Genomic DNA, 22,810 nt, shown 5'->3' with positions numbered 1-22,810 from the left:
CATGTGAAGTGAATGCAGACATGTTAAAGGCAGCAGGCATCCAGCGTATACAATGGCTGCACAGACTACTAAATGCTGTGTGGACAGACAACAAAATACCTACAGGTTGGAGCAAGGGTGTTATAATTCCCCTGTTTAAGAAAGGCAGCAGATGGAAACCCACCAACTATAGAGGAATAACATGGGCTAAAAATTGTAGAGAAGATCATAGAAAGGAGATTGAGAACCATCATTGAACCACAGTTAGAGGAGGAGCAATATGGATCAAAAGTACCAGATCAACAATGGATCTAATTTTTAGAACCCGCATGCTGATTGAAAAGTATTGGGAGAAAGGCAAGAACCTGGTCATTGTATTCCTGGATATAGAAAAGACCTATAAGATAAGATCTGGGTGTGCCTGAGGAAAACATATGTACGTGAAGGACTGGTAAGGAAAATTCAGATGTTGTACGAAGACTGTTCTAGCTGTGTACAGTTGGGGAAGGTTGATCATCATAGTTTGAGACCAAAAGTGAAGTGCACTGTCCCCACTACAGTACATCACTGTTATGGAAGAGTTAGGTGAACTGAATGCAGTGGCCTTTGCTGATCATATCATGATTTGGGGTGAAACAGAAGGGGAAGTACAGACCAGACTCAACATATGGAAATCCCACTTCCAGGATAACCTCAATATCAGCGAGACCAAAACAGTGGTGATGGCAGTCAATAGAGAAGGGCATCCAGCAAGTGTAAAACTAGGAGACGCCCGCTACAGTGCGAGGATAGGTTTTCCTTACCGTGGAATGTAATCTTTAGTGATAATTTGATCAGAAAGGAAATTACAAACAGAGTGCAAAAGGGATCAGAATTCTAACAACAAGTAAGAACATTTTTATGGGATGACATGATTCCAAAACTGCTCAAATTGATGATGTTTAACAGCTATTTCATACCAATATTGACCTATGGTATTGAAGCGTGCACCCTCACAAAAAGAGATTCATCAAGACTGCAAGCATCAGAGATGAAATTTCTTAGATCCACCATCTAAAAGACCAAGGTGGACAAGTTAAGAAATAAGGAGGTGAGGAAAGAAGCCGTAATAGACATCCCTATTAGACAGAATTGGCACATCCAGACTACGGTGGTTCGGGCATATGATGAGGATGGAGCCTACAAGAACAGCCACAATAAATTTGGAAAGACAGGTGGAGGGAAAAAAAAAAACCTGCAGGAAGATCTAAAACCCGATGGATGGAAATGATCAAGGTTGATTTATGTTAATTTTTGTAAATGTATTTCATTAATTGAAGTTGGCACTTTACATTACAAGCCTATTACCAATTGGTCAGATGATTTTGTATTGTTGAAAATGGTTACGCATGCAACAGTCATGTCCGTCATCAAGTTGTGATATCGCATCATTAAGACATATCAAATGCAATAAAGTATTGAAGGCAGCAAGTTCCTTCACTTCAGAATAAAAAACGAACAATCTAGTTGCCAGAGGATGGACAGTGGATGACGAGGAAGAAGTGGAAGAGGCTCATTAACAGTACCCGGGAGACTGGAACTGTACAATGATGATGTGACATGACAAGTGGAAGAGGCTCATTAACAGTACCCGGGAGACTGGAACTGTACAATGATGATGTGACATGACAAGTGGAAGAGGCTCATTAACAGTACCCGGGAGACTGGAACTGTACAATGATGATGTGACATGACAAGTGGAAGAGGCTCATTAACAGTACCCGGGAGACTGGAACTGTACAATGATGATGTGACATGACAAGTGGAAGAGGCTCATTAACAGTACCCGGGAGACTGGAACTGTACAATGATGATGTGACATGACAAGTGGAAGAGGCTCATTAACAGTACCCGGGAGACTGGAACTGTACAATGATGATGTGACATGACAAGTGGAAGAGGCTCATTAACAGTACCCGGGAGACTGGAACTGTACAATGATGATGTGACATGACAAGTGGAAGAGGCTCATTAACAGTACCCGGGAGACTGGAACTGTACAATGATGATGTGACATGACAAGTGGAAGAGGCTCATTAACAGTACCCGGGAGACTGGAACTGTACAATGATGATGTGACATGACAAGTGGAAGAGGCTCATTAACAGTACCCGGGAGACTGGAACTGTACAATGATGATGTGACATGACAAGTGGAAGAGGCTCATTAACAGTACCCGGGAGACTGGAACTGTACAATGATGATGTGACATGACAAGTGGAAGAGGCTCATTAACAGTACCCGGGAGACTGGAACTGTACAATGATGATGTGACATGACAAGTGGAAGAGGCTCATTAACAGTACCCGGGAGACTGGAACTGTACAATGATGATGTGACATGACAAGTGGAAGAGGCTCATTAACAGTACCCGGGAGACTGGAAGTGTACAATGATGATGTGACATGACAAGTGGAAGAGGCTCATTAACAGTACCCGGGAGACTGGAACTGTACAATGATGATGTGACATGACAAGTGGAAGAGGCTCATTAACAGTACCCGGGAGACTGGAACTGTACAATGATGATGTGACATGACAAGTGGAAGAGGCTCATTAACAGTACCCGGGAGACTGGAACTGTACAATGACAAGTGCATTATTTCATACGGATTTAATGCATTGGGAATCGGGAGTTCACATTTATGACGAACGTTTTAATGAGGAACGCTAACGAGGTTTCACTACTTCTCTAAATAATAGACAAAGTGCTCTCTCCTTTTTATATTTTTTTCCCCTCTCTTCTGTTTATAAATTCAGTCATGATTATTTGATAATACTACCAAATCAGTAAAACTGTTTTTGTTCCTATAAGTTTACATCATAATGTCGTGTATTTGTAAGTAGAGCCTATATTATCCGCGAATGGTTGTCCGAGGATGTTTACAACTCGGGTATTGGATCTGTTAACAGAACACCTGGCACTGGTCAGCCCACAGCTATCGACACATTGAGCAGTTCTCTTTCAGAACCTTTGTGCTTTCCTTGCACTAATTGTGGGCAGGAGCCAGGTAGGCTTAGGTCACATTTACGCCGTTTACACCAAGATGCTAACTTGGTGGATAAATCTGCAGATATCACCATCCGTGCAGGGCTGTAATTTAACCAATTGTCACGGTTGTTGGAGGGAATATACTTTTTAGACTTATGCTTTCACGACGCCTAATTGTAGAAATGATATAAGCTTTTATTGAGTCAAGAAATTCTTTACGCTTCGCAGGGAACTTTGCTCCGCGTCTTCAACTCGTACGTTACTTCGCAATGCGCATAACAAGAAACTTCTTAATGGTGTCATCATCTCCCACGTCTTCCTTGTGAACGGTTGAGATTTTCTTCTCAAGACGTGGAGCAAAACACAAAGATTTCCACGCGGCAGAAGCTCAAATATTTTTGTTATTACACATAGTGAGAATCACGTGCAAAGTTATCTTAAATTTTGGCACAAGTGCTGATAGTGAACTGATTTGATCCAAAATAAGGTTTATTTCTGAAACTTGGTGGCGTAGCCGTTTTATACGTTCTTTGTTCATCATTATTTTACATGAAATGAGTGAGAAAGTGTGTTCATGAAGTTGTCAATTTAGTAATGGTTATGGATTTTATTTACTACTGTGATCTGACCTAAGAGCCTCCATGCCTTAGACGGCAGTGCGTCGGCCTCCCACCGCTGGATACCGTGGTTCAAATCCCGGTCACTCCATGCAAGATTTGTGCTGGACAAAGCAGAGACGGGACAGGTTTTTCTCAGGGTACTGCGGTTTTCCCTGTCATCTTTCATTCCAGCAACACTCTTCATTCTCATTTCATACCATCTAACAGTCATTAGTAAATCACTTTGTGAGTGGCGACCCCATCGTACAAATAGCCTATGTATGATTCATTCATTACCTCCCTGACCTAGTCAGTGACTGAAAAACAGGTTGTAGGTTTTCATTTGCATCTGACCTGTATCAAGATAAACTGTGAACACAGGTTATTTGACTGTATTTTTGTTTTATTTACAGATGGATGTGACAGAGGTGTTCTCACCCGTTGCCTTGCAGCTCTTGGCTGGTAAGGTAGCGTCCGTTTCGGGTGATGTCCGCCGAGCTCTTGACATCGGTCGAAGAGTTTTAGAGCTTGCAGAAGCGAAGCATTCTCTTCCTCTCCAGCCAACAAATGACAATGGTATTCATTTTTAACAGTTTCTATTTTGTTTCAGTCTGTACATTTTACCTTCACTCTTACTTAAATTATTTAAAATTCATACACCTCTGGATGGGGGACACAAAGGAACACACGGTATCCCCTGCCTGTTCTAAGAGGCGACTAAGGGATGTTGTTTTTGGAACCAGGAGATTACCTGCGATTAGTACTATCACGCAAGGAAGACTATGGGCAATTTTAATTGCGATTAGTACCACTGTATGAGGAACACCCTGGATTTATGTTGCCTGGGATCTGTACCACTATGTGATGAACACCACAGATCTGGGCGTTGCCTGTGATTAGTACAACATAAAAGTAATGGATTTAGTACAACATAAAAGTAATGGATTATAAATGCCTGTGATTAGTATCGCTATATGAGGAGCACCGCGGTTCTAGACGGCTCCTGTGATTCATACCACTGTGTGAGGAACACCATGGGTCAGCATTACCTATGAGTGATGATACTGTGTGAGGAACACAATGGGTCAGCATTACCTATGAGTGATGATACTGTGTGAGGAACACCGTGAGTCAGCATTACCTATGAGTGATGATACTGTGTGAGGAACACCATGGGTCAGCATTAGCTATGAGTGATGCCACTGTGTGAGGAACACCATGGGTCAGCATTAGCTACGAGTGATGCCACTGTGTGAGGAACACCATGGGTCAGCATTACCTACGAGTGATGCCTCTGTGTGAGGAACACCATGGGTCAGCATTAGCTATGAGTGATGCCACTGTGTGAGGAACACCATGGGTCAGCATTACCTATGAGTGATGATACTGTGTGAGGAACACCGTGGGTCAGCATTACCTATGAGTGATGATCCTGTGTGAGGAACACCATGGGTCAGCATTACCTATGAGTGATGATACTGTGTGAGGAACACCATGGGTCAGAATTAGCTATGAGTGATGCCACTGTGTGAGGAACACCATGGTTCAGTATTAGCTATGAGTGATGCCACTGTGTGAGGAACACCATAGGTCAGCATTAGCTACGAGTGATGCCACTGTGTGAGGAACACCATGGGTCAGCATTACCTATGAGTGATGATACTGTGTGAGGAACACCATGGGTCAGCATTACCTATGAGTGATGCCACTGTGTGAGGAACACCATGGGTCAGCATTACCTATGAGTGATGATACTGTGTGAGGAACACCATGGGTTAGCATTACCTATGAGTGATGATACTGTGTGAGGAACACCATGGGTTAGCATTACCTATGAGTGATGATACTGTGTGAGGAACACCATGGGTCAGCATTACCTATGAGTGATGATACTGTGTGAGGAACACCATGGGTCAGCATTACCTATGAGTGATGATACTGTGTGAGTAACACCATGGGTCAGCATTACCTATGAGTGATGATACTGTGTGAGGAACACCATGGGTCAGCATTACCTATGAGTGATGATACTGTGTGAGGAACACCATGGGTCAGCATTACCTATGAGTGATGATACTGTGTGAGGAACACCATGGGTCAGCATTACCTATGAGTGATGATACTGTGTGAGGAACACCATGGGTTAGCATTACCTATGAGTGATGATACTGTGTGAGGAACACCATGGGTTAGCATTACCTATGAGTGATGATACTGTGTGAGGAACACCATGGGTCGGCATTACCTATGAGTGATGATACTGTGTGAGGAGCACCGTGGGTCAGCATTACCTATGAGTGATGCCACTATGTGAGGAACACCATGGGTCAGCATTACCTATGAGTGATGCCACTATGTGAGGAACACCATGGGTTAGCATTAGCTATGAGTGATGATACTGTGTGAGGAACACCATGGGTCAGCATTACCTATGAGTGATGATACTGTGTGAGGAACACCATGGGCCAGCATTACCTATGAGTGATGATACTGTGTGAGGAACACCGTGGGTCAGCATTAGCTATGAGTGATGATACTGTGTGAGGAACACCGTGGGTCAGCATTAGCTATGAGTGATGCCACTATGTGAGGAACACAATGGGTCAGCATTACCTATGAGTGATGATACTGTGTGAGGAACACCGTGGGTCAGCATTAGCTATGAGTGATGCCACTATGTGAGGAACACCATGGGTCAGCTTTAGCTATGAGTGATGCCACTATGTGAGGAACACCATGGGTTAGCATTAGCTATGAGTGATGATACTGTGTGAGGAACACCATGGGTCAGCATTAGCTATGAGTGATGATAATGTGTGAGGAACACAATGGGTCAGCATTGGCTATGAGTGATGATACTGTGTGAGGAACACCATGGGTCAGCATTAGCTATGAGTGATGCCACTCTGTGAGGAACACCATGAGTCAGCATTAGCTACGAGTGATGATACTGTGTGAGGAACACCATGGGTCAGCATTATCTGTGAGTGATGATACTGTGTGAGGAACACCATGGGTCAGCATTAGCTATGAGTGATGATACTGTGTGAGGAACACCATGGGTCGGCATTACCTATGAGTGATGATACTGTGTGAGGAACACCATGGGTCAGCATTATCTGTGAGTGATGATACTGTGTGAGGAACACCATGGGTCAGCATTAGCTATGAGTGATGATACTGTGTGAGGAACACCATGGGTCAGCATTACCTATGAGTGATGATACTGTGTGAGGAACACCATGGGTCAGCATTACCTATGAGTGATGATACTGTGTGAGGAGCACCGTGGGTCAGCATTACCTATGAGTGATGATACTGTGTGAGGAACACCATGGGTCAGCATTAGCTATGAGTGATGCCACTGTGTGAGGAACACCATGGGTCAGCATTAGCTATGAGTGATGATACTGTGTGAGGAACACAATGGGTCAGCATTAGCTATGAGTGATGATACTGTGTGAGGAACACCATGGGTTAGCATTACCTATGAGTGATGATACTGTGTGAGGAACACCATGGGTCAGCATTACCTATGAGTGATGATACTGTGTGAGGAACACCATGGGTCAGCATTAGCTATGAGTGATGCCACTCTGTGAGGAACACCATGAGTCAGCATTAGCTATGAGTGATGATACTGTGTGAGGAACACCATGAGTCAGCATTACCTATGAGTGATGCCACTGTGTGAGGAACACCATGGGTCAGCATTACCTATGAGTGATGATACTGTGTGAGGAACACCATGGGTCAGCATTAGCTATGAGTGATGCCACTCTGTGAGGAACACCATGGGTCAGCATTACCTATGAGTGATGATACTGTGTGAGGAACACCGTGGGTCAGCATTACCTTTGAGTGATGATACTGTGTGAGGAACACCATGGGTCAGCATTAGCTATGAGTGATGCCACTGTGTGAGGAACACCATGGGTCAGCATTAGTTATAAGTGATGCCACTGTGTGAGGAACACCATGGGTCAGCATTAGCTATGAATGATGATACTATGTGAGGAACACCATGGGTTAGCATTACCTATGAGTGATGATACTGTGTGAGGAACACCGTGGGTCAGCATTAGCTATGAGTGATGCCACTGTGTGAGGAACACCATGGGTCAGCATTAGTTATGAGTGATGCCACTGTGTGAGGAACACCATGGGTCAGCATTAGCTATGAGTGATGATACTATGTGAGGAACACCATGGGTCAGCATTAGCTATGAGTGATGCCACTGTGTGAGGAACACCGTGGGTCAGCATTACCTATGAGTGATGATACTATGTGAGGAACACCATGGGTCAGCATTACCTATGAGTGATGATACTGTGTGAGGAACACCGTGGGTCAGCATTACCTATGAGTGATGATACTGTGTGAGGAACACCATGGGTCAGCATTAGCTATGAGTGATGCCACTGTGTGAGGAACACCATGGGTCAGCATTAGCTATGAGTGATGCCACTGTGTGAGGAACACCATGGGTCAGCATTACCTATGAGTGATGATACTGTGTGAGGAACACCATGGGTCAGCATTACCTATGAGTGATGATACTGTGTGAGGAACTCCATGGGTTAGCATTAGCTAAGAGTGATGCCACTATGTGAGGAACACCATGGGTTAGCATTACCTATGAGTGATGATACTGTGTGAGGAACTCCATGGGTCAGCATTAGCTATGAGTGATGCCACTGTGTGAGGAACACCATGGGTTAGCATTAGCTATGAGTGATGCCACTATGTGAGGAACACCATGAGTCAGCATTACCTATGAGTGATGATACTGTGTGAGGAACTCCATGGGTTAGCATTAGCTATGAGTGATGCCACTATGTGAGGAACACCATGGGTTAGCATTAGCTATGAGTGATGCCACTATGTGAGGAACACCATGGGTCAGCATTACCTATGAGTGATGATACTGTGTGAGGAACTCCATGGGTCAGCATTAGCTATGAGTGATGCCACTGTGTGAGGAACACCATGGGTTAGCATTAGCTATGAGTGATGCCACTATGTGAGGAACACCATGAGTCAGCATTACCTATGAGTGATGATACTGTGTGAGGAACTCCATGGGTTAGCATTAGCTATGAGTGATGCCACTATGTGAGGAACACCATGGGTTAGCATTAGCTATGAGTGATGCCACTATGTGAGGAACACCATGGGTCAGCATTACCTATGAGTGATGATACTGTGTGAGGAACTCCATGGGTCAGCATTAGCTATGAGTGATGCCACTGTGTGAGGAACACCATGGGTTAGCATTAGCTATGAGTGATGCCACTATGTGAGGAACACCGTGGGTCAGCATTACCTATGAGTGATGATACTGTGTGAGGAACTCCATGGGTCAGCATTAGCTATGAGTGATGCCACTGTGTGAGGAACACCATGGGTCAGCATTATTTGTGAGTGATGATACTGTGTGAGGAACACCATGGGTTAGCATTAGCTATGAGTGATGCCACTATGTGAGGAACACCATGAGTCAGCATTACCTATGAGTGATGATACTGTGTGAGGAACTCCATGGGTTAGCATTAGCTATGAGTGATGCCACTATGTGAGGAACACCATGGGTTAGCATTAGCTATGAGTGATGCCACTATGTGAGGAACACCATGGGTCAGCATTACCTATGAGTGATGATACTGTGTGAGGAACACCGTGGTTCAGCATTACCTATGAGTGATGATACTCTGTGAGGAACACCGTGGTTCAGCAGTAGCTATGAGTGATGATACTGTGTGAGGAACACCATGGGTCAGCATTACCTATGAGTGATGATACTCTGTGAGGAACACCGTGGTTCAGCAGTAGCTATGAGTGATGATACTGTGTGAGGAACACCATGGGTCAGCATTACCTATGAGTGATGATACTGTGTGAGGAACACCATGGGTCAGCATTACCTATGAGTGATGCCACTGTGTGAGGAACACTGTGGTTCAGCATTACGTATGAGTGATAATACTCTGTGAGGAACACTGTGGGTCAGCATTAGCTATGAGTGATGATACTGTGTGAGGAACACCGTGGTTCAGCATTACCTATGAGTTATGATACTGTGTGAGGAACACCGTGGGTCAGCATTACCTATGAGTGATGCCACTGTGTGAGGAACACCATGGGTCAGCATTAGCTATGAGTGATGCCACTGTGTGAGGAACACTGTGGGTCAGCATTAGCTATGAGTGATGCCACTGTGTGAGGAACACCATGGGTCAGCATTAGCTATGAGTGATGCCACTGTGTGAGGAACACCATGGGTCAGCATTAGCTATGAGTGATGCCACTGTGTGAGGAACACCATGGGTCAGCATTAGCTATGAGTGATGCCACTATGTGACGAATACCATGGGTCAGCATTAGCTACGAGTGATGATACTGTGTGAGGAACACCATGGGTCAGCATTACCTATGAGTGATGATACTGTGTGAGGAACACCGTGGGTCAGCATTAGCTATGAGTGATGCCACTATGTGAGGAACACCATGGGTCAGCATTAGCTATGAGTGATGCCACTGTGTGAGGAACACCATGGGTCAGCATTACCTATGAGTGATGATACTGTGTGAGGAACACCGTGGGTCAGCATTAGCTATGAGTGATGCCACTATGTGAGGAACACCGTAGGTCAGCATTAGCTATGAGTGATGCCACTATGTGAGGAACACCGTGGGTCAGCATTAGCTATGAGTGATGATACTGTGTGAGGAACACCGTGGGTCAGCATTAGCTATGAGTGATGATACTGTGTGAGGAACACCGTGGGTCAGCATTAGCTATGAGTGATGATACTGTGTGAGGAACACCATGGGTCAGCATTAGCTATGAGTGATGATACTGTGTGAGGAACACCGTGGGTCAGCATTAGCTATGAGTGATGCCACTATGTGACGAACACCATGGGTCAGCATTAGCTATGAGTGATGCCACTGTGTGAGGAACACCATGGGTCAGCATTAGCTATGAGTGATGCCACTATGTGACGAACACCATGGGTCAGCATTACCTATGAGTGATGATACTGTGTGACGAACACCATGGGTCAGCATTAGCTATGAGTGATGCCACTGTGTGAGGAACACCATGGGGCAGCATTAGCTATGAGTGATGCCACTCTGTGAGGAACACCATGGGTCAGCATTAGCTATGAGTGATGCCACTATGTGAGGAACACCATGGGTCAGCATTACCTATGAGTGATGATACTGTGTGAGGAGCACCATGGGTCAGCATTACCTATGAGTGATGATACTGTGTGAGGAGCACCATGGGTCGCATTACCTATGAGTGATGATACTGTGTGAGGAACACCATGGGTCAGCATTAGCTATGAGTGATGATACTGTGTGAGGAACACCGTGGGTCAGCATTAGCTATGAGTGATGATACTGTGTGAGGAACACCATGGGTCAGCATTAGCTATGAGTGATGCCACTCTGTGAGGAACACCATGAGTCAGCATTAGCTATGAGTGATGCCACTATGTGAGGAACACCATGGGTTAGCATTAGCTATGAGTGATGCCACTGTGTGAGGAACACCATGGGTTAGCATTAGCTATGAGTGATGCCACTATGTGACGAACACCATGGGTCAGCATTACCTATGAGTGATGATACTGTGTGAGGAGCACCATGGGTCAGCATTACCTATGAGTGGTGATACTGTGTGAGGAACACCGTGGGTCAGCATTACCTATGAGTGATGATACTGTTCGAGGAACACCGTGGGTCAGCATTAGCTATGAGTGATGCCACTCTGTGAGGAACACCATGGGTCAGCATTAGCTATGAGTGATGCCACTATGTGACGAACACCATGAGTCAGCATTAGCTATGAGTGATGCCACTGTGTGAGGAACACCATGGGTCAGCATTAGCTATGAGTGATGCCACTGTGTGAGGAACACCATGGGTCAGCATTAGCTATGAGTGATGATACTGTGTGAGGAACACCATGAGTCAGCATTAGCTATGAGTGATGCCACTGTGTGAGGAACACCATGGGTCAGCATTAGCTATGAGTGATGCCACTATGTGACGAACACCATGAGTCTGCATTTCTTGTGATCGGTAGCACTACATGAGGAACACCATGGTTCTACTTTATCAGCGATCGGTACCATTAGGCGGGGCCGGTGACCTGATTTTTGGACCCCTGCTTTGGAAGCTGTCCCTTGTTCAGTTGATACAGTCGAAACTGGTTAAGGCGTCCCTCTCTAGCGTGTTTTTCTGGTTATTACGCCATTATTCCAAAATCCTGGAACGTGTCCTATAGTGTCCAAAAGTTGAGCATAAGTTACAAGTAAGCAGGGCAACAGGAAGTGGACCGCAAATCTCACAACATATGCACCTACCAACCTTACGTGTTCGCTCTGTATAGGAAAGGAGTGTTCCCTGCTTTGACCAGCGGCATAACCGCGAGGTAAACACAGCCAGTGCCTGCGCCCCATATTCCCTCAGTCGTATTTACCCTGTTATCGTGTGCGGCGTGCAGTCTCGTGGTGAATGTGATAACATAATGGCACGATGACACCGTTTGGACCCCGTTCTTCAGAGTAGAATATTCAGCCGCCTGGAAACAGGTCAGACACAGGCCGAAGTCACCGTATCCTTGAATGTGCCACAAAGTGTCATTTCTAGGCTTTGGAAACAATTTTTAGACACAGGAAATGTTAGTCGTAGGCCAGTACCAGGTCGACCAAGGGTAACCATCCCACAGCAGGACCGACATCTGGCCTTAACCGCCCTACGAAATCAGAGTGCACCTGCAATACGATTGTCGGCGGATCCTGCAGCCGTCTCAGGCGTTGCTGTTTCCCGGCAAACACTGTACCGGAGGCTCAGAACAGCAGGGCTGTTTGGCTGACGTCCAGCAGTGTCCGTCCCGCTCACTCCAGCACAGAGACGGGGCCCGTTTACTGTGGTGCCATCAACATCGAAACTGGACCATGAATGAGTGGAGGCATGTGCTTTTCACAGATGAATCCCGCTTCAGTTTGCAGAACTATTCCCGTCGCACATTAATCTGCAGAGAACCGGGTAGCCGATACAACCGTAGGAACGTCATCGAACGGGACCAGTATGGTGGTGGCGTCATGATGTGGGGTGGCATCATGTTGAATAGCCATACGGACCTGCACATTTTCATGGGTGGTCTGAGGAACACTGTTAACGCTTGGAGATACAGGGGTGAGGTTTTGAGACCACATGTTCGATTCTTCAGAAGTGCGGTTGGTCCAGACTTCCTCTTAATGGATGATAATGCCCGACCGCACCGCGCTGGTGGATGAATTTCTTGCTGGGTAAGACATTCATCGCATGGACTGGTCAGCGAGGTCTGCGGATCTGAATCCTATAGAATATGCCTGGGATGCATTGGGGAGGCCTCCAACAAGAACCCTCCAAGACCTTCCATTGCCCTTTTGGTGGAATGGGATCGACTGCCACAAGAGTTATTGGACCATCTGATAGAGAGCACGCCTCGTCGCTGCGAAGCATGTGTGGCCGTTAAGGATAACCATACACCCTATTAACGCATATTTCATTGTGAAAGACATTACCAAGTTTTGTTAATTGTTACATATCAGAACCTTTCTGACACTGTTTTGATTGGACAAGTTGTGTGACATTCAGTGTGCGAGTCAGATTCTGTTTGTTCAGCAATCCTTCTGACATTCCTATCAGGCGTTATGGCCTTGTTTAGTGATTATCCTTAACTTTTGGACACTAGTGTACATGCTAAAGAAACCTGGATAGCACATTTACGTTCGTAACTCCCACGATAAGATATTTTAATTAGAATTCCTGGCCACATTGCGCACACGACAGGCCTGATTAACGAACTTCACGGCCCTGGAACGTGATTGTGTGTCGGCCTACAGGGTCGGTTCCAAGCCAGTCTTGCGTCTGACGTGTTGTTGCTTAATTTTATCTTCGTGAAGCCTCTTTCAGGTGGCACGGGTTTGACCCGCTTCCACGTTTAGCCGCTGGTCCATCTAGGCCTAAACTAAGAACTGATTGTTCAAAGAGAATGTTTCAGATGAGGCGTAGGTGGAGAGGAATAGCGTGCGGGAGAAATGTTTCAGCGGATTGTGGTCCCACGCCTACATTACTTGTTATTGGACAGCGGATCGGCTGTGCTTGCGACATCGATACAGAACGTGATAGTGCGCCTATAAGGAAGTAAAAATGAATTTAGGCGATAAACAAAAATAGGCCCACTCTCAGCCATTTGACATTTTTATTTCTTATGTTCAGTTTAAAAGTTATTTGTGTGTTTTTTCCTCTTCCCGTGTGAATTACAGCATTTGTTATAGAACCTGAAATAGACATTGAGAACTTAATAACTTTAATGTCGGAAATACCAGTGGTCTCGTGTTTGGGAAAGAGTGATATCATTTAGACCAAGAGCAACTACAGTATATCAAATTTTAATGCAGCTATCGATCATCATCGATTTTCCGCTAAAGCAAGCTGTGTGTGGGTGTTCATGAGCCTCTTCCAGTTCGTCCTGTCGATCCAGAGCTGATGTTCTACCTTTTGCCGCCAATTTACATCACATTTGGCAAGGTCTTTGTGAAAATTTGCTTTTCCCAACTATCATGAGGCCTCTTACCAACAACATTCCTTTCATAGTATGCCTTGGGGTCCTAATTGGAACTGTCGTTCTCATATTGCATACCATTGTAGTCTGCTCCTCTCCAATCCAAGTTGTTGCCGAATACTTTCATTCCTTATTTTGTCTTTTGGAGACATGACGGAAGGAAGTTAATTGCAGGTCTAGTGAACGTTGCTGGCTAATTGACGAGCGGAGTGGCAGCCTGTAACGTGTCTACTGCTTCATTTTGCACTTGCAGGTGGACTGCTTCAGGATTTTAGTTGGGCTCATGATCATTCCAGTTCTTGTCAAAGATCTAGTTTAGCTCGAGTCTCACCCCATAGCGTAACATCATCAGCAAATACAAGTGTATTTGTTGTCTGATCCTTCATTTTCACTTCTTTTATTACCTCATCCATTTTAGTAATGAAATGAAGTGGTGATAGCCAATTTCCTTGCTGGACTCCACTCTTGGTTTCAAAACAATTTGACCTGCCTCCTTTGTCTCTCGATATAGTTGTTTTACTCGAACTATAATTTCATCTGAGACTTCTTTACGTTTCAGACATTCCCATATGTGCTTACGTGGTACCGCTACATGATCATGTGCCTTCTCAATATCCAAGAATACAACTATAACCATTCTGTATTTTTCAAAGAGCATGGATTTCATTATGGTCCGTATTGACAATTGATCACTATCAAAGGGTAGGAAGGGTCCACGTGTTCAATACCGTTAGTTTGTATATTGTTTTATAAAACTGGGACTAGTTTCGACCCCATATTTATTGGGTCATCTTCAGTTACGCTCCTATTGGAAGATATATGCACACGTATAACCCATAATAAATTAACCGATCTGGTATGTCACAGTTCACAGTCTTAATTTAAAACATTGATGAAGTCCGAACAGCACATCCAAACTTGAAACTATATCCTGTGTCATTTGGTTTCAAGATTCAATGTTGTTCTTCCTCAAGCTTAGCTTCAACAAATTTTCTGATTTTTCTCTCCAGGATGCTCTCTCATATTTTTAGCCCACGAGATAGAAGGGTTACGCCTCTATAGTTCCAACTGTTGTACGCTGCAGTAATATGGAGATCTTATTGTGTTGAGGTTTTCTTGGAAGGTCTGGGATTATAACATAGAAAATGGACACTTGGGCAGATGGATAAGGATAAGTACTGGCATTGGAACTGCCTAGCAAATGTGGCTCCTTTCCCAGAATTCAACAGTGCGGAGTTTTGACAGAAAAGAAGTTGGGCATGTGTTTTCTTTTAAATATATTCTTACAAAGTGTAAGTTATTTACTTATTAAGTTGGCATCTGATTCCTAAATATGTTAGCTATACATCAGTAAATGTATTATTAATTAGTCTTTCTCTTAGAAGTTTGATAATTAAGTTTTCAAAATTTGATAAATTCAGTCTTTGGAAGATGAAATCAACATAGCACAGAAGTCTTAACATTGGACTTTGTTTCTGCAGTATCCAATACCTCCAGCCCAAAGAAGTCATCAATGTCGGTTGACCTGAAGTTGGTAATGGATGTTCTGAACAGCGTATATGGAACCTCACAGTGTCTAGGTGCAGGAGATGGAGATACTTCAAATGACACTTTTCCCTTGCAGCAGAAAGTTCTCTTATGTTCTTTAATTCTAATGATGAAGAAAGGTAACACCAAGGATGCAACAGTAGGAAAGGTGAGTTTATATTTTTAGTCATTTATTTAATATATACACCACTAGCTGATGTACCCGTGCTTCGCTACGGGATTCTCAGAAAGACTGACTTGGTGGTTTTCCTAACTGAATTCAATATAGGTCATTACAAAAACGTCAGTAGGAATGTAGCGATTGAAAGCAATGTTATCATATAAAATACTCGATCAAATGAAAAACCGCACCCTTTCCCACTTTCAACGAACAGTACTACGGTGCCGATCTAACAGTCCAAAGTTCCCGTGCTGGAACAACCAGGTCGCAGACTGCCGTGCACACTCCTTCCATTAAATATGCACACTACTCATTCCAATCAGTGCCTCAGAGTAGTGATTGAATAGCTCGAATGCTGTGATGAATCAGTGTGTTACGTACCTGCAGTATCAGAAAATGTATGAACCAGAGGAGTGGCATGCTAAAGAAGAAAGTTTTCCAACTCCCTAGCTATTTCCGACCAATGTTCAATCAGGCTGTTATACTCGGTACGCACCAATAATCCCATCTATCGGAGTTGAGTGGCACGAAGAACATCACAACAAACAATGGTCAATGTAAAGTTATTGTTGATCAGTGTTACACGCTTTAGATATTGTAGGCCTTCTGAAATACCACTCTTATCATAGTCGGTACAGTAAAACTAAATGAAACATAAATGATCGGAAATTGTATTGTCTATAACTTTTGTTATGTAGTACCGTACTTTTCGATAGCACCAATAACATACGGACCGGTATTTAAAAATTAAATTTCATGCGCCTTCCCCTAAACTACCATTTCATCTCGGGAAAATAAAATTATTTACAGCTTATACTGTAGTTTCTTTATTCCCCAACTCTATATAGCGGTTTTCATTAAATTCTGTTAATCCACTTTCTCGTGGCTCGGCGTTGATATGGATTTAGCAACAAAAATACAAATTCATTAATATCTGCGTTATCAGAGCCGGTACGGTAAAAATGTATAAGACACAAATGATTGGAAACTGAATTCTATATAACTTTAGTTATATATTATTTATCGATAGGACTGCTAATAATATAAATATTCAATAATTAAATTTAAGGCCTTCCCCTAAACTACCATTTCACTCAGCGTGAATAAAATGATTTATAGCCTAGATTGTACCGGCTCATCCCCCGACTTTACATACCGATTTTCATTAAATTCTCTTCAGCCTTTTTCTCGTGATGCGTGTACATACATACATACAGACAGACAGACAGAAATTACAGAAAAGTAAAAAGTACATTTTCTTGTTACTATGGACATGATCGATAGAGAAATACCATTCTTTTCAAATTCGGAGCAATGTACAGACAAAACTCTTATTTTATATATATACAGATATATCAACTTGGAAATGGGGAACCTGGGCGGAATGAAGGTAATAGACCAACAGACTTTAAGTTTAATTTCATTTCCGCATTGCATTGATGTGAAAATTGTAGTTTTTCTTAGTGTGAGAAGAGAAAGGTTATTATTCAGCTTCAAATATTATTCCTCCTCGAATTGCTATATACAGTAAAACCTGTCTTAACGGACACCTCTCATCGGCGGACACTCCTCATTGGCGGACGATTTTCTAGGTCCGTAATTAAATGCCATGTTGTGTATGAGTAATTTACCCCTCTTATACGGACACCCTTTATTACGGATGCGGACACACCATAGCCACGAGAAACTCCAATTAAACCTCTCCTAACGGACACTTTCTTTTTCAAAAAATTCTGTATATGTGTCCTGTACAGTATGTATTCGCTTACTTTTTGCACAGCCAGTACTTCCAAGAATCACAGACACCGTAACTTTTGATCCTGGCTGTACACATTCTTGGAAGGCAACACTATGCTACGCTATCACTTCTGGAAGTTGTGTGATCTGACATGCTCGACAGCCCTGGAATTTGTACCTTCACTGTCGGGTTACTTTTCATTGACTCGTGGGCTTTTGATGTGTTCAATTTTACGTTAAGTGTGTGCAAACGTGGCTCCGAGGAAGTTTTTAACTTTAAAAGAAAATGTAGGCATAATAGACTATCATAAACGTGAGAAGTGTGGTGTGCGTAAACTGTCAGAAGTGTTTAAGATTGGAAAGGCACAGGCAGCAGAAATTGTGAAAAAGCAAGAGGAACTAGTGAAAGAATGGCATTTAAATGGCAACGAACAGCGCATTAAACTGTTTCAAAGTGGTAGTGGAGCTCTCATTGACAAGGCAACGCTAGAGTGGTTCGCTAAAATAAGAAGTCAGAATGTCCCTGTCTCAGGACCAAAGGCGTTAGAATTCGCGACAGAATTAGGTATTGGAGATTTCAAAGTCTCGAATGGCTGGCTAGAAAGATTCAGAAAGCGACATGGTATCAACTTCAGAGTGATTTGCGGAGAATCATCCAGTGTTAATATGGAGGTTGTTGACAACTGGCAAGAAAAAATACCTTCAATCATAGACGGGTATGCTCCGGAAAATATTTTGAATGCCGGTGAAACTGGATTATTTTTCTGTGCGTTACCCGACAAAACTTTGTGTTTCAAAGGAAATCGTTGTACTGGTGGAAAAGTTGCGAAAGAACGTCTTACTGTCTTGTTATGTGCAAGTATGAGTGGAGAACAATAGGAACCCCATGTGATAGGAAAAGCGGCAAAACCAAGGTGTTTTAAAAATACGGACGTTACGAAGTTTGGCATTGAATGGAAAGCGAATAGGAAAGCACGGATGACCAGAGAAATAATGACAGAGTGGCTAGAACAATTGGACAGAAAAATGATACGCCAGGGGCGAAAAGTGTTATTATTCCTCGATAATGCAGCATCGCATCCGGATACAATTAAGTTGCAAAATGTGAAGATCGTCTTTCTCCCACCAAATGTAACATCAGTTTCTCAGCCGCTTGACCAAGGAGTGATCCAGAACATCAAGGTTATGTACAGACAGTTAGTGATGAAGCACCTAGTATCAGAACTTAACATGAATGAAGTAACCCTTCAAACACTGACAATGGGGCTGAATGTTCTCCAATCAATTTCATGGATAACCAATGCATGGAAAAACGTCACGCCTCAACAGTTCGTAACTGCTTTCTGAAAGCTGGGTTTCCCGCTAGTGGTGGACATCCCGAAATAGAATCAGATACCCTTACTGACAGCATGGAAACAACACAAGAGTTGATTAATGCAGCAGGTTACAGTGTACAAGTGAACACCTATATCGAAATTGATTCAGATATTCCAACAGAGTGTGAGAGTGGAGACACGAAAACGATTCTTCAGTCAATCCAAGGGAAGAGGGACAAAAATGAAGATTCTGACGAAAGCGGGAGTGAAGGTGATGCTAATGTTGACGTTGTAGAAAATATGGAAATTAATGTGCTGCCAATAACCTCGTACAGTGAGGCTCTCAGCTTTGTTAAGCGACTGAAAGAATTTTATTGTAAACAAAACGATGAAAAAGGTGTAAATTTGACCCAGGATTTAATTACACATAGTGAAAACATCATTGCTAAACTGAAATGGACAAAACAAACGAACATTAAGGATTTTTTCAAGTGCTAATGTTTTAGTGTACTGTGCTAGATATTGCTACATCTACATACTGATTTGACGTTTCAAAAACTCGTACGTTCTTTTTAATTTTAACATGGTGAACGGTAATAGTGTACAGTGTGCTCAATAGAGGTTTCCATAAGTGTTTTTGTCTCTTTAATACAGTGCATCGCAGCTGCAGCAGCCCATCTACAACTTTCTCATGTGAGTACAGTGCAGTATATTGTACAATACTGTATACAGTATACAATTAAAGGTACACTTGCGAGAATTGTTAACACATACTATACATGGGTTATTGTGTTCCAACTTATGTTTAATGGTACCGATTTCATAACCTCTCGCGGGCGGATACCCCTTCATAACGGACATTTTTTTCGGTCCTGAAGGTGTCCGTTATAGGGAGGTTTTACTGTAGATACATTTGGACTCTAAATTACAGATGCAAGGAACAAGAATAAAATTATCAGCCTTCTTAAGAAAAACAAATCTTCAACTGTAATGATGCACAGGCCGGGCTGAGTGGCTCAGGCGGTTAAGGCGCTGGCTGGCCTTCAGACCCCAACGTGGCAGGTTCGATCCTGGCTCAGTCCGGTGGTATTTGAAGGTGCTCAGATACGTCAGCCTCGTGTCGGTAGATTCACTGGCACGTAAAAGAACTCCCGCAGGACTAAATTCCGGCACCTCGGCGTCTCCGAAGACCGAAAAAGTAGTAAGTGGGGCGTAAAACAAATAACATTATTATTATAATGATGCACAAAATGTATGTAGACATTTCAGGCGAATTAAGAACACTGCGATCAGAACGAATGAGGAAGTACTGTGCAGATAAGAAGAATTAAACATGATACTGTTAGGCTTTTGGGCTTATGCTGTGTCAAGAAAATAAGGTGAAATTCTTTACGTTTCACAGAGAACTGTGCTCTGCGTCATCAGAAGAAATATCAACTGTCCACAAGGAAGGCTTCTTAAACAATGATTTTAGAAATCAGATATTATAATAGAAGCGGAAATGGTACGTTCATTCGCCACCAGATAGCTCCTCGGACGTGGCACAGCGCTAGCGTTCGAAGCTGAAGCTGACCGAACCATCAGAATCAGTCTAAGAGGTTCACATAGCATGTGTATGTAACATATGACATTGACAGGTGTATGACATTGAGACAAGCCTGGAATGAAACATCTGGTTATGAGGAACGTGCTAATTTGGAAAATACCGAGACAAAATAACAATAGTGAAGGGACAGGGAAGGGAAACTACCTAAGTAAATGCTTAATGGCTGGCAGCCAGGTATTACTTAATTGATAGCCAGTGTCCCTGTTGGAATTGTTGGGATTTCTACGTATTTGTACAGCTTCTATTTTAAAAACAACTAAACCTAAACAGAGAAGCCAGTTGTCAGATCACAATTTGAAGTGTGCTCTTAAACTTAGTGTTTCTCAAACATTTACTCCTAATATTGAAAAACTAGTCCACGAAAAAAGACTACAAAAATCACGGAAACGCACGAGTGGCAACTGATTATACATCATGAGGTAAAACATATGTTTTGAGTTTACAGATTAATCTTTGTACTATATCAGTACAGTATTTGTACAGCTTCCCGTATAATCCTGGACCTGTAGTGTCTAGTGTGGTTAAGAGCTTGAGTATCTTGGAACATGACATCATGATCCGACGATAGAGCGTGCTCAGCTATTGCCGATTTGTCTGGTTGGTTGAGACGAATATTAGGCTGGGCGCACATTGGGACGCAGGCGAAGCAGCTAAAGCAGAGCAGAGCAGACCGGTTCTGCACGTACTTCCGCCTACCACGCGCAGTCTTCGAAACACAGTTTCCTGCACACGTGTCACGCAGTTAGTCGAGGAATGGAGGAGAAAACCACAGCCGGTCTTCCATGTTTTGTAATATGTAGACTACAATGCAGTTTTAAATTTAATTTCTGTTATGTAAATTCGGCGAATAAGGAACTACAGTCTAGGCCAGGGGCAGCCGACTGCGTGTACGTGTGATGTCAGGTAACACGTCACACACTCTGCTCGGGCAGCGAAACGGTGTACTTAGTACTGTAACTGAGAAGTGAAGGCTAGAGGGGCGAGGGGAAACACACCGTCATTCGTAGGGGGAGGTCCAAGGACTGCAGGTACAATGCGGTATGTGTAGTACATATTTCTCTCTACATATTTTATTTTTTACAACAAAAATAGTACAAAGATTAATCTGTAAACTCAAAACATATGTTTTACCTCACGATGTATAATCAGTTGCCACTCGTGGGTTTCCGTGATTTTTGTAGTCTTTTTTCGTGGACTAGTTTTTCAATATTAGGAGTAAATGTTTGAGAAACACTAAGTTTAAGAGCACACTTCAAATTGTGATCTGACAACTGGCTTCTCTGTTTAGGTTTAGTTGTTTTTAAAATAGAAAAGAGTTGTTCACGGGCATACGTAGAACCGAAAATACTCAACATTCTTGCTGCAAACCTATGAAATCGGGGAAACCTTTTTTGTGACAAATTTCTATAAAAGTCACACAAATCCTTATTTACAAATTTATCTCTTAGTTCTCTATCACACTGTAAATCTATTAACTCTAATTGTAGGTCTGGATCAACGTTATCTGCAACAACGGAATATGGCGTGGCTAAAAGTTGAAAATCAGTTTCCAGACACTCCAAATTGTTAAATCTAGAATCAAATTCCAAATAAAGGTTTTTATGATTTTGACATACCTATGACATACAGTTCATGAACTGACGCTCCCACAGACACAATTTTAATTTGAACGATTTCACTCTATCAAACATTTCTGTAATTATTAAACCCTTTCCCTGGAGAGAAACATTTAGAATGTTCAAATGACCTGTTAAATCTGCAAGAAATGCGAGGTCACAAATCCACCTGTGATCTTATAGTTCGGGGACTGGCATATTTTGTTGCTCCATAAATGTAGCTATATCTTGTCGTAGTTGAAAAAATGCATCGAGTACTTTGCCTCGACTAAGCCAGCGAACAGCACAATGATAAGGCAAATCACCAAGTTCACTGTCACTTTCTGCTAGAAATTCCTTGAATTGCCGATGACGTAAGGCCCTTGATCTTATGAGGTTAGTAATTCTAACCACTGCAGTCATTACATTGTTCAGTTCAATGCTTTTCGCACACAGATTTTCTAAATGTATGATACAGTGAATTGGAACAAGTGTGTGAGCTACATTGAGAGTCTTCATTTTTTGTATTATGAGCCCAACTACTCCAGAATTGTGTCCTAGCATAGAAGGTGCACCATCTGTTGCTATTGAAACTAGTTTGTTCCATGGCA

General features: G+C 43.0%; 1 protein-coding gene across 2 annotated transcripts in view; it reads left to right on the top strand.

Annotated features, from left to right (window-relative positions):
- Positions 1–22,810, top strand: part of Cdc6 (Cell division cycle 6) — a 128,553-nt gene that overhangs the window by 68,949 nt on the left and 36,794 nt on the right. For both annotated transcript variants that reach the window (XM_067151841.2, XM_067151842.2), the window contains 2 exons: positions 4,023–4,185; positions 15,719–15,933. In XM_067151841.2, coding sequence (XP_067007942.2) covers positions 4,023–4,185; positions 15,719–15,933 — 378 coding nt within the window. The remainder of the gene's footprint in view (positions 1–4,022; positions 4,186–15,718; positions 15,934–22,810) is intronic.

The sequence above is a fragment of the Anabrus simplex genome, chromosome 7 (assembly GCF_040414725.1).
Source record: "Anabrus simplex isolate iqAnaSimp1 chromosome 7, ASM4041472v1, whole genome shotgun sequence".
Taxonomy (NCBI): Eukaryota; Metazoa; Arthropoda; class Insecta; order Orthoptera; family Tettigoniidae; genus Anabrus; species Anabrus simplex.
This window is presented reverse-complemented; position numbering and strand designations above follow the sequence as displayed.